The sequence below is a fragment of the Haliotis cracherodii genome, unplaced genomic scaffold (assembly GCF_022045235.1).
Source record: "Haliotis cracherodii isolate W230 unplaced genomic scaffold, xgHalCrac1.p SCAF_2, whole genome shotgun sequence".
NCBI lineage: Eukaryota > Metazoa > Mollusca > Gastropoda > Lepetellida > Haliotidae > Haliotis > Haliotis cracherodii.
This window is the reverse complement of record NW_027266275.1, coordinates 3,256,680-3,269,770: the sequence shown is the minus strand read 5'-3', so window position 1 is coordinate 3,269,770 and position 13,091 is coordinate 3,256,680. Positions and strand designations below refer to the sequence as shown.

The window sequence follows — 13,091 nt, the reverse complement described above, 5'->3', positions numbered from 1 at the left end:
ATAAACAACATGTTTTGTCAAATATATTGTGCCATATGCGTTATTGTGCCATGTCCGTTATTGTGCCATGTGCGTCATTGTGCCATGTGTTTTTTTGCTATTGTTCTTTATTGTGCAAAGTGCGTTATTGTGCCATGTGCTTCATTGTGCCATACGTGTTTTTATGCCATGTTCTTTATTGTGCAAAGTGCGTTATTGTGCGATGTTCGTCATTGTGCCATGTGTTTTTTTGCCATGTTCTTTTTTGTGCAAAGTGCGTTATTGTGCCATGTGCTTCATTGTGCCATGTGTTTTTATGCCATATGCGTTATTGTGCCATGTGCGTTATTGTACCATGTGCGTTATTGTGCCATGTCCGTTATTGTGCCATGTGCGTTATTGTGCCATGTGCGTTATTGTGCAATGTCCGTTATTGTGCCATGTGCGTTATTGCGCCATGTGCGTTATTGTGCCATGTCCGTTATTGTGCCATGTGCGTTATTGTGCCATGTGTTTTTGTGCCATGTTCTTTATTGTGAAAAGTGCGTTATTGTGCTATGTGCGTCATTGTGCCATATGTGTTTTTATGCCATATGCGTTATTGTGCCATGTGCGTTATTGTGCCATGTGCGTTATTGCGCCATGTGCGTTATTGTGCCATGTCCGTTATTGTGACATTGAGTTATTGTGCCATGTGCGTTATTGTGCCATGTCCGTTATTGTGCCATGTGCGTTATTGTGCCATGTGCGTTATTATGCCATGTCCGTTATTGTGCCATGTGCGTTATTGTGCCATGTGCGTTATTGTGCTATGTGCGTTATTGTGCTATGTGCGTTATTGTGCCATGTCCGTTATTGTGCCATGTGCGTTATTGTGCCATGTCCGTTATTGTGCCATGTGCGTTATTGTGCCATGTGCGTTATTGTGACATGGCTGAGACTGAAGAGGCCGGAACACAGAAGATTTTATTCTAGAACTGCACAGAACCTTCACAACATCGCACCCTGATATGGCACAGACTACACATGACAAGTTTTGTTAATTGGTAGATTGTGCAGATCAGGGACACAACACATACATGGGATCCTGTTTGTCAATAGGTTTGGTGTTTATATCGGGATGTATAGACATGCTTGACTTCCTTGAACTTACGAAGGAATATGGATTATGATGTCACGAATACATTTACCTAAAAACGGCATTTTCCACCCAAGGAAGTATGGAGTAAAAGTGCAAGGAACCTATCACTGACAAAGAGGCATGGAGTACAGGAACAACGCCCGTGACCATCCTGTCTCACACTGATTATGGAACCTGTCTTGTTTCCCATTCACATACAATCAGTTGTCACTTCAGTGAAGTAGGCATGCCCATAGCTACCGATTGCCCTCCCCTTCTTCTTAAACGGTTTCTTTATGTATATGAATCGGAATATCTGCTTAGATTGGCAATATAAAAGCAAGATAGTTTGGCCAAGAAGTTTAGCTTAAGCTTCTGAGGGCCGTTGTACAAAGTGATATTAGCTATAAGGTGGTCGTAATTCCAATACCTTAACATGGACATACAGTCGTAGTGCTAAGAATGTTTTTTGTACAACCGCACCCTGGTATGTCGATGATCTGATACTGTTAATTGACCATACAATGACCAATTTTCTTCTACTGATTTCCACTCATCTGTTTCCCATGTCGATCTGCACATAACGGTTCAGAGTGACAAGACACTTTCCAATAGTCCACTTTCCTTTTATGTCGAGCAATATTTCATCAGCTCCAGCCTTTCCTCTCTACATTTTGTCTCTCTCCTTTGTTGTGCAATCGAACATGCAATTTCTACGAAGATTTCAAACAGCATCCTACGACCCTTGCTCAAAAGTTGTTTGATCAGGGTTACAACACATATGGCCTCAGTAAAGATTTCAATATGTTTAATCGTAGGCATGTGGAGGAATTTCCAAATTCAACGCTTCAGTGACAAAAAAGAGTCTGTGGCTATTCACTATTTTGAATTGTGCAATATTTTACCGTGTTTTTCAGGTGAACATTTGACTTGTCTTTGCATGTATTTGTAGCAGGATGCGCTCAATTGTACGTGAATACATGGTGTCATCATTAATTGATAGTGATTCAAAAACACACGGTTATGATTTAGTCGGAATGGCACAATGCACTCTGCTTTTAGTAGACAGTTTTGTGTGTACGTATATTGGCGCTAATCTGCTTACACAAGCTGTATGCTCAAGGCGCTGACATTCTTACCCCGATCAATGGATGAGTGTGCACTCGATTCTTTTCATTCTGAGCTCCCTGAGGAGTACACAATCGAAGCTGCATGCGAGGCGCTAGAAAGTTAACAGCCACTTTACATCTCATCCTACCGGGTACCCATTCACTGCTGGGTGAACACATTGCGAAATTCATCTTGGCAATGCTCATCTAAATTGTTGCTAAGCATCCCAGGGACGTATATACTAATTTGTATAGATATTGTTTCTGTACCCCTTGCCCCGTTATGTCATTCTCATAATTAGAATTGATAAAGAAACAGTTTGTATTGATGACGTGCACAATAGTTAAACGCCCTTGTACGTTATTAATTATATCCTATGTCAAATGTACGTCCATGTTGTCAATTAAGCATGTCATTAATGTATGTATCCATATATTATCATGAAAGTGTTGTGACTGGTATTCCCAAATATCACCAAACGCCAAGCTGAACAATTAAGATTTACATTTTGAGATCCAATTAATTTTATTTTCTGCATCATATAATAACATTTCTTAGGGTAGCGACAATCGGACATTCAATAACATTATCCTGTAACCAATAACTTTTTATACGCACAAAGATGTGAAGAATAACTAACACTTCGCATTGGGCCACCACCCAACAAACCATCATACCCATCTGCTTTCCACTAAACCGAGGAGCTATACCTCTCAGACGATTTTTTTATACGTTTCCTTTTCAATAGAAAATATCTAAAGCAAAGATATTATATCCACAATATGAACTGTACTGGCGCTTCGTCAGCGCTCAAAGAAGGGTATATTTTTCAACATGTAATTTGATATAAAAATTCTAAAAGTTAAAAAATTTCAGATTCGCACAGTTCATAACCGCAAATGGGTATCTTAGACATCTTATGTTTGAAAATCAATATTTTTTACATACTTTCTTGTACCCTTCAGTTTATTGACCCCTGACCCTGCCGTAGACACCTTAATATGTTGTTATGTAGGAAATGTTATTTAATCTACTTTCGAATCTAAACTTAAAAAATAACCATCACACATACATATTAAACATATCAATAGTCTATATTTTATCAATAATAAATAATCATTACCCGCAAGGGAGTGAGATGGGGGTAAATTAACATTTTAGTAATTTCTTGCTGGAACAGAAAATAACGCTATTTGATTGGCTTAGGAGTCACGACGGCACTACTATATTTGGTTCGTTACTCGGTGTATTTCGTAAGTGTAGCCATCCGCCCATGATGATAATTGCGTTATCTACACAGATATTAAAGTACTGACAGAAATGTACCACAAAGTGACATCGCTTGATCAATATACATAGCTAAATGTTCAGTTACTTTACATTCATTTGTAGCCTTGAGGATATTTAATGTATGCTTGGTCGGAGACACGCAGTATTTCTCAATAGGTCATTCACCCATCACATGTTATAACCAGAGCAGACCAACAAAACAAGGCTACCCGTCCTCCTCGTACAAACAACATTACAAACAACGCAATCTTCTGTTTCGTGGGATATTAGTGTATCTCCCAGTTTCAATACACAGCTGGTACGAAAAATATCTAACTGAGTAAGTGTAACTACATTTATTTGTTAAGATACAGCTCTGTACCAAACAATACCTTGAATAGACCATTCGAAAAAGATGTACTACTCTTTTCAAGAAGACTAGGCCAATCCTATTCAAGAATAAATTTACGGCGCGACATAAATTCTGACAAATCGACTTAGGATGACTTATACACTGCTATCCCTACTCATAACCACACCCCAAGCTGAACAATGAAGATTTACATTTTGAGACCCAATTAATTTAGCTATAACGTTCTGGATGAAGCATAATATAATAACATTTCTTAGGATAGCGACAGTCTGACATATTCCATAACTTTATCTCATTACCAATAACTCTGATTTCATACGCACAACGATATGAAGGTTACGAATACATGACCTCCAACCATGAACCAACATCCGACCATACCCATCTGCTTTCTACTTAACTGAGGAGCAAAAGAAACTATACCTCTCAGATGATTTTATCATATGTTTGATTTTCAATTGAAAATATCGTAAGTTAGCGATATTATATCCACAATATGAACTTTACTGGCGCTTGGTCAGCGCTCAAAGGATACTTCTACAAGGTTTTATTTTTTAACATATAATTTGAATAAATAACTTTTCAAAATTAAAAAGAAAGATTCGCATAATACATAACGGGAATATTATATTCTTACCTTTGAATATCAATATTTTAAAAATAAATAACAAAAATTGATCTCTTGTAGCTGGAATAGGTATACAAACAGACGACAGACAGTCACAAATCATTCTGACAGGGTTCCAGTACCTTAAACCTGCCAAGTGTCAAGTCGGTAATGCACATCTGACATAATCCGGAAGCAGAATCTCACTAACATATCACTAACAACATCGTATGTCAAATGATCACCATCATTCCAAATATTCTTCCTATAGTATCGTCAAACATGATGTATGCATGACGTCAACAATGATGTATGCATGACGTCAACAATGATGTCTACATGGCGTCAACAATTATGGCTACATTACGTCGGCAATGATGTCTACATGTCGGCAACAATGGTGTCTACATGTCAACAATGGTGTCTACATGACGTCAATAATGGTGCATTCATGACGTCGACAATGATAGCTATATTACGTCAACAATGGTGTCTACATGACGTCAACAAACCATGGGTGTGTGAAATTACTCTCTGACGTTTATCAATGTATGCTAAAACGCTGAGTTCAAGATTAAAGGGTCTGAAAGCTCACAAACAACGCTTCTGTATGTATTCGTGATAGGGAATTCCCAGGGTTTCCCCCAGGAATGTGTAAGTAGTCCGTCAGTGTTGACGTCATTTCAAGAATACGGTCTCGTGAAAAACGTATGAACGTCAAATTCGCGGTCATGTGACCGACCCCTCGTCCAATGAAAAAGCCGTATATCGTTTAATTCCACATTAAAAAATTGCTATCGATGTGCTGTATTTACTGTGTGTATAGGAATAAGGGGTTTCCGAACCTTCAGGTTTCCCGATCCTTGTTTCCTTCAGTGGGTTGGCGTGGTAGCTGTTGTTGTGGATGGCGTCCTGAACCGACAGTATTGGCGTCTCAGTATCAGTGTAGGTGACGGAAATCTGCCTCGATGCCTCTTCAGCCAGGCTCTGAGATTCTGCAAAACATGTGAGTGAGTGAGTTGTTGATTTGAACAGTGTTTTGTTAATATCACCGTGTGTCAGCTTTATGTTGGCGAAATCCCAACGCAGGGCGTGGTCGTGCACCACTCGAGAAGAAAAACACATGATTTTCACTATGGTGTTGGACGATCAAGATTCATCATCGGGGATTTGATCTCTGGGATTTGAACCCCCGGGTTCTGACACGGCTTGGAACGCACACCTGCACACCAACCTGCAGTGCCTTAGACCTATTGAGTGAGTGAGTGAGTTGGGTTTAACGCCGCTTTTAACAGTATTCCAGTTATATCGCGGTGTGTCAGCTTAATGTGGGAGGAATGCCCGAAGTGATGAGGTTTCTGGCGTGCCTAAGGGACGCAACTCTGCACAGCGAATCGCGGCGCCTTAGACGACTGGGCCACCCGTGCCCCTTAGACCTATTGAACACCCATGTCCACCCGATTCATGTGTTGACACAGGCCAATATAGTTAGTGGTCGCTGACTTTCAGTATAAAAGAAAAATAAATGAAATACTTCAATGTCCATTCATACTGTCAATAACGCACACTTCAACAATCTGTTTTTGTGCCTCGTTATCTCAAGCATTTAGTTCAACAATCTGGTTTTGAGCCTCGTTATCTCAAGCATTTAGTTCAACAATCTGGTTTTGTGCCTCGTTATCTCAAGCATTTAGTTCAACAATCTGGTTTTGTGCCTCGTTATCACAAGCATTTAGTTCAACAATCTGGTTCTGTGCCTCGTTATCACAAGCATTTAGTTCAACAATCTGGTTTTGTGCCTCGTTATCTCAAGCATTTAGTTCAACAATCTGGTTTTGTGCCTCGTTATCTCAAGCATTTAGTTCAACAATCTGGTTCTGTGCCTCGTTATCTCAAGCATTTAGTTCAACAATCTGGTTTTGTGCCTCGTTATCTCAAGCATTTAGTTCAACAATCTGGTTTTATGCGTCACCATCACAAGCATTTAGTTCAGTTAACCGATGTGTGCTTAATTATCTGAAACGTGTATAGATCCACTGGTTTTGTAATTAGTTATCTCAAGCATGTAGATCGGTTTTTGTGTTTCAATATATCAAGCATAGAATTCAACAAACTGGCTTCGTTAACTCAGGCATATAGTTCACCAACTGGTTTAGCGTATTATTAAATCAAACAGACTCACCTGCCACAAGGAATCCGATCTGTTGTCCTGCATGTTTTACATTGCCGCTACAGAACAGCTGCAAGACGTGAATAAGGAAATCCATTGACAATATGCAGTGTGGCCATATGTTCCTAAACGCATCAACACCCTATACTCATCAACACCCTACACGCATCAACACCCTATACGCATCAACACCCTATACGCATCAACACCCTACATGCATCAACACCCTATACGCATCAACACCCTATACGCATCAACACCCTATACGCATCAACACCCTACATGCATCAACACCCTACATGCATCAACACCCTATACGCATCAACACCCTACACGCATCAACACCATATACACATCAACACCCTATACGCATCAACACCCTACATGCATCAACACCCTATACGCATCAACACCCTACATGCATCAACACCCTATACGCATCAACACCCTATACGCATCAACACCCTATACGCATCAACACCCTATACGCATCAACACCCTACATGCATCAACACCCTACATGCATCAACACCCTATACGCATCAACACCCTACATGCATCAACACCCTATACGCATCAACACCCTACATGCATCAACACCCTATACGCATCAACACCCTACATGCATCAACACCCTATACGCATCAAAACCCTACATGCATCAACACCCTATGCTCATCAACACCCTATACTCATCAACACCCTATACTCATCAACACCCTACACTCATCAACACCCTATACTCATCAACACCCTACACTCATCAACACCCTATACTCATCAACACCCTATACTCATCAACACCCTACACACATCAACACCCTATACGCATCAACACCCTACATGCATCAACACCCTATACGCATCAACACCCTACATGCATCAACACCCTATACTCATCAACACCCTATACTCATCAACACCCTATACTCATCAACACCCTACACTCATCAACACCCTATACTCATCAACACCCTACACTCATCAACACCCTACACTCATCAACACCCTACATGCATCAACACCCTATACGCATCAACACCCTATACTCATCAACACCCTACATGCATCAACACCCTACATGCATCAACACCCTACATGCATCAACACCCTATACGCATCAACACCCTACATGCATCAACACCCTATACGCATCAACACCCTACATGCATCAACACCCTATACTCATCAACACCCTATACTCATCAACACCCTATACTCATCAACACCCTACACTCATCAACACCCTACACTCATCAACACCCTATACTCATCAACACCCTACACTCATCAACACCCTACACTCATCAACACCCTATACGCATCAACACCCTACATGCATCAACACCCTAAAAGGATTTACGGGGACAATTTATTTGTTCCGGAATATCATATGGTCGGTCCCTAAGTCCTAGAAGAGATTTTGCATATCTTAATTATGCGTACAACCCAAACCATGAGTAGTATGTAGAATAATTCACCCACCTCCTCCCTCTGCTGGGGGTATGACACCTGTTTCAGGGCATTGTTCTCGCCAGGAATGTCCTTGGCTGTAAAAAGTCTGACCACACCAGGCATGCTCTGAAGCAGTTTAAACGAATCGGGTGTACAAATTGGGCTGAGGTGAAATGGGGCTTAACGCCGTGTTTTAGATTATATAACATACATGCTTCGTGCGTGCTTGTGTGGGGCTGCTTTTATCAGTTCGAACTAATGCCGGTTTTATAACAGTTGCCCACTGAGATAACATGGCTACCCACTCAGACACAGTTTACTGACTCGGAGCCGTCCAGACCTTGTTTTAATTCCTAAATGCCGAGCGTCAGGCAGGATGAACAAGTACCATCTTTTAACATCTTTTGGTATGGAACAAACCTACTTAGAGATCATGGGGATTCAATGGATGTAAATAGCGTCGAGAAGCATTCACAGGACACAACCTACGAGAGCTTTTGTGGCGTCGATATCGATGACCTTGCCCTTGGCGACAGACGTGAGCACGAATGATCCATACAGTTGGTTCTTCATCACCGGCAGATCATCCACGTACACTGCCTCCCCGGATGCCTGACGATACAAATTGGTTTTCAGTGGTTGGATTAGTGGGTGAGGTTTAGTGATACTAGGTCGTGGCACCTCGATGAGGGAGGAAGGTTCATGCTAGGCGTCTAGGAGAACGGCGAAAAGTGTGCACTACAAACTACACTGAAGATGTAGTTCGTGGCAAAACGCTTGCAACTCAACTCTGATTTAAACAACATATTGTCAAGAGCAATCTTGGTTATCAAAAAGTCGAATATGCTTGTCGTAAGAGGCGACTAACGTGATCTTGCGGCCAGGCTCTCTGACTTGGATGATGCCTGTCATCGTATCCCAATTGCGCGGATCGATGCTCATGACGTCAATCATTGGATTGTATGGTCCGGACTCGATTATGTACAGACCGCCGTCATATAGCTGTAATATTGCTGAGTGCGGCGATAAAGAAAAAAAACAAACAAACAAACAAACAAACTGTCTTTCCACACACCTGGAGCGGCGCGGTCAGTTTGGGCATCGGCGCTTTCAAAGGCCATTCTGACTGAAGATTTTCAAAAGTATGTTGACTTGTCGACAGAGGGCAGTAGGAGTTGTCTCCCTTTTCCTCGTTGCGAAGGCTCAGGAGAAACTGAAAGTATATTGTGTTGTTTATAAGGCTGTCATTGGTCAAACACAAAACTGTGTGCACCAGTGCATTCAAATATGATTATTATACATAAATATTCCGCCTTCGGCCTTGAATGTCCCTCAAATGCCGAAATTACCATCTTACCTACTTTACATATCTTTGATCATGATTTAAATTCTAGCTCGGACAACACAAGGGTTGACAGGTGACCAAATAGTTTAAGCTTTCGTTCGTCACGCTGGAGACCTGGATGGTGACACATGTTTGCAGCCCAGGATATCCAAGTCATAAAAGCAGTGTATACCCGATTCACTCGCCCACTACAAAACCCGTGAAGATCCGGGTTAGAATTGGTCTTCAGAAACCCATGCTTGCCGTAAAAGGCGACTATGGTTGTCGTAAGAGGCAACAAACGGGATTGGTCAGACTCGCTGACTTTCTTGATGCATGTCATCGTATCCCAACTGCGTAGATTGATGCTCAGGATGTCAATCACTAGATTGTCAGGTCCAGACTCGACTATTTACAGATCGCCGTCATATAGCTGGAATATTGCTGAGTGCGGCGTTAAACAACAAACAAACAAACGAACAAACAAACAGTTCGTTCTGCCAACAGTGAGTGAGGGGATATGGTTTTACGCCCCAGTTAATGGTATGCCAAGGCGACCTGAGTGGAGTCTGGACAGACAAGCCAGAGGTTAACAGTGTGATCAACATTCCCCACAGGGTTGCCGTCTCACACAACCAGCAAGGTCACACATCGTGGCTGATGCCCAATCGCAACTAGACTCTACAACAAGCGTGCGATACAAGCAACACATTTCCCCTGAATCCCCACCGAAGTGATCTCGGGAAAATATAAAACTTTAATATGAATAAAGTGCAAGTGATTCCGTGGCATTTGATTGGCTAACCAAGCAATAGATTTCGCGTTCATGGTTCGATTGAATCATTACCCCTACTGAAGGACTAGTATTTCCTGATTGGCTGACAGTGTAGTGGTCGGGGCTAGTGTTGCATTATTGCGTTACGATGGCACCGATTTCGTACTGTTGTCTGCAGCCTGTGAAGTTAGTATTGTTGGCGTATTTATTTACAAGAATTGACTTCAACAGAACTAATCTGAGATTACCGTAATACCTTATAAAAGAGATTTACACCCAACTGGCGTCTGTATTCTGGGCTCGCCGAGAGCGGCTGCTGCTGTGATGGGTGTAGTTCAGCGTGGAGGTACGTCAGGATGCCTGGACAGACACAAATATTGGTGGACGATATCGGTGGATTATACACTTTGGTAAGATTGCCCATTGATTACCTTTAGAAGTAATCAATGTATTGAGTAAAACCTATTCACCTGTACGTTTTGTAAGTGTAATGTTCAGATAGGATGGTGTAGCCGGTACTACACTGCAACTAAACCGTGGCATTTGATTGGGTAACCAAGGAATCTGTTCGCATTTATGTTTTCATGAACCGGAAAATACTTTGGGCACGTGACCCGTTAAGATTCGGGGTAGAATAGGCGTTCAGCAACTCATGCTTGCCATAAAAGGCGACTATGCTTGTTGTAAAAGGCGACAAACGGGATCGGGTGGTCAGGCTCGCTGACTTGGTTGATGCATGTCATCGATCCCAATTGCGTGGATCGATGATCACTGGATTGTCTGGTCCAATCTCGATTATTTACAGACCGCCGTCATATAGCTGGAATATTATAGTAAGATAACGTTAACGATACCCGAATGTAGGATTCAGTTAACGATACCCGAATGTGAGATAAAGTTAACGATACCCGAATTTTAAATGCAGTTAACGATACATACAAACGAACTACAGGTGACAAGTTTCTAGCTCGGGTTTCTAGGTTTGTCAGCACCATACCCGTGCTCGTGGGTTTCACTGAAGTGGTAAACGTCTCAGGCCTGCATCACTTCGGGCTTTCCTCCCACATTAAGCTGACACGCCGCGATATAACTGGAATACTGTTAATAGCGCCGTTTAACCCAACTCAGTCACTCACGACGTGACTGACAGACACACCCACCTTGCAATAACGACGTGACTGACAGACACACCCACCTTGCAACAACGACGTGACTGACAGACACACCCACCTTGCAACAACGACGTGACTGACAGATACACCCACCTTGCAACAACGACGTGAGTGGCAGTCACACCCACCTTCAAACAACGACGTGACTGACAGACACACCCACCTTGCAACAACGACGTGACTGACAGACACACCCACCTTGCAATAACGACGTGACTGACAGACACACCCACCTTGCAATAACGACCTGTCCGTCAGACATTTGCCCATCAACAGATCTTCAGTTTTACTGGCATGAATCTGCGGCAACAGAAGGTGTGTGTAAATCTACCTCAGCCAACAGTCACAGTACCTGCGTGATGTGTACATTTGTGAATTGGAAGCAACTGCAATTACTAGTACGAAGTTTTAATGAAATATGTTGTAACTTAAGTAATTTAGAAGGTTATATATTTATTTATACAAATTGTGGCTTGCCTATCATTCAGTAGAAATTCAGCTGAATCAAGTACAGAATAGAATGTTAGCAATTGTCTCACCGTGTCTGGACTTATACCACCAAAGACCAAAGACGGCCGGCCTAGGACCTGGCTGTGCAAGTCCAGGGTCAAACAGAATGCAGCATTCACATAGGCATGGGCGTTCTGATACAAACAGTTCAAACAAGAGAATCAAGTTAGGTTTACGACAAGGCTGTGTTTCAAGCATTCTGTAAACTAGGGATGTAACACTTAATCGCATTATTGTTGTATCGCTATTTTCATGGCCCGATGGTAGGACATCGATTGCAATTTAACAAATCAACAGTGCAGATCGATATTAGACAGTTCAGATCGATATTAGACAGTGCAGATCGATATTAGACAGTGCGGAAGTACCATCTTTAACTGTCGAGCATCTGCTGAATTCGGGATTTTCGGGCGCGTCGGCTTTCTCATGTCAAATATTTTAAAGACAAGTTTATATTTGGAACGGTAGAGGTACTCATTAACCAGTTGCGGGACTTTTGCCATACTTGTACCTGCATTGTAATACTTGTAACATTACAATAGTTGTACCTACGTTGCAATAGCTGTACCACCATTACAATAGTTGTACCTACAATGCATTGCCACGATTGTACCTACATTGCAATAGTTGTACCTACATTGTGATACTTGTATCCACATTACAATAGTCGCACCTACATTGCAATAGTTGTACCTACATTGTGATGCTTGTATTCACATTACAATAGTCGCACCGACATTGCAAAAGCTGTACCTACATTGCAATAGCTGTACCTTTAGTGCAGTATATGTATCTGTATCACAATATATGTACTTACATTGCAATAGCTGTACCTTTAGTGCAGTATATGTATCTGTATCACAATATATGTACTTACATTGCAATAGCTGTACCTTTAGTGCAGTATATGTATCTGTATCACAATATATGTACTTACATTGCAATAGCTGTACCTTTAGTGCAGTATATGTATCTGTATCACAATATATGTACTTACATTGCAATAGCTGTACCTTTAGTGCAGTATATGTATCTGTATCACAATATATGTACTTACATTGCAATAGACGTATCTACATCGTAAAAGTGTCCCAAAAAAACGTTTTTAACTATCGCAACATTACTAATCCAGCTATACCGAAGAGAAGGACACATTTATACCATATTCCTCATATTAATAACAGCTTATATCGAACTTTATTACCTCAATATATCTAAGACTATAAA

General features: G+C 41.5%; 1 protein-coding gene across 1 annotated transcript in view; it reads right to left on the bottom strand.

The window, feature by feature from the left end:
• The window catches only part of LOC139469473 (uncharacterized), a 54,335-nt gene that overhangs the window by 26,829 nt on the left and 14,415 nt on the right, over positions 1-13,091 (bottom strand). Inside the window, exons 11-18 of the mRNA XM_071251654.1 lie at positions 11,894-11,998; positions 11,588-11,654; positions 10,439-10,542; positions 9,159-9,296; positions 8,573-8,695; positions 8,114-8,209; positions 6,641-6,698; positions 5,304-5,453 (exon numbers count right to left, since the gene is read on the bottom strand). Coding sequence (XP_071107755.1) covers positions 5,304-5,453; positions 6,641-6,698; positions 8,114-8,209; positions 8,573-8,695; positions 9,159-9,296; positions 10,439-10,542; positions 11,588-11,654; positions 11,894-11,998 — 841 coding nt within the window. The remainder of the gene's footprint in view (positions 1-5,303; positions 5,454-6,640; positions 6,699-8,113; positions 8,210-8,572; positions 8,696-9,158; positions 9,297-10,438; positions 10,543-11,587; positions 11,655-11,893; positions 11,999-13,091) is intronic.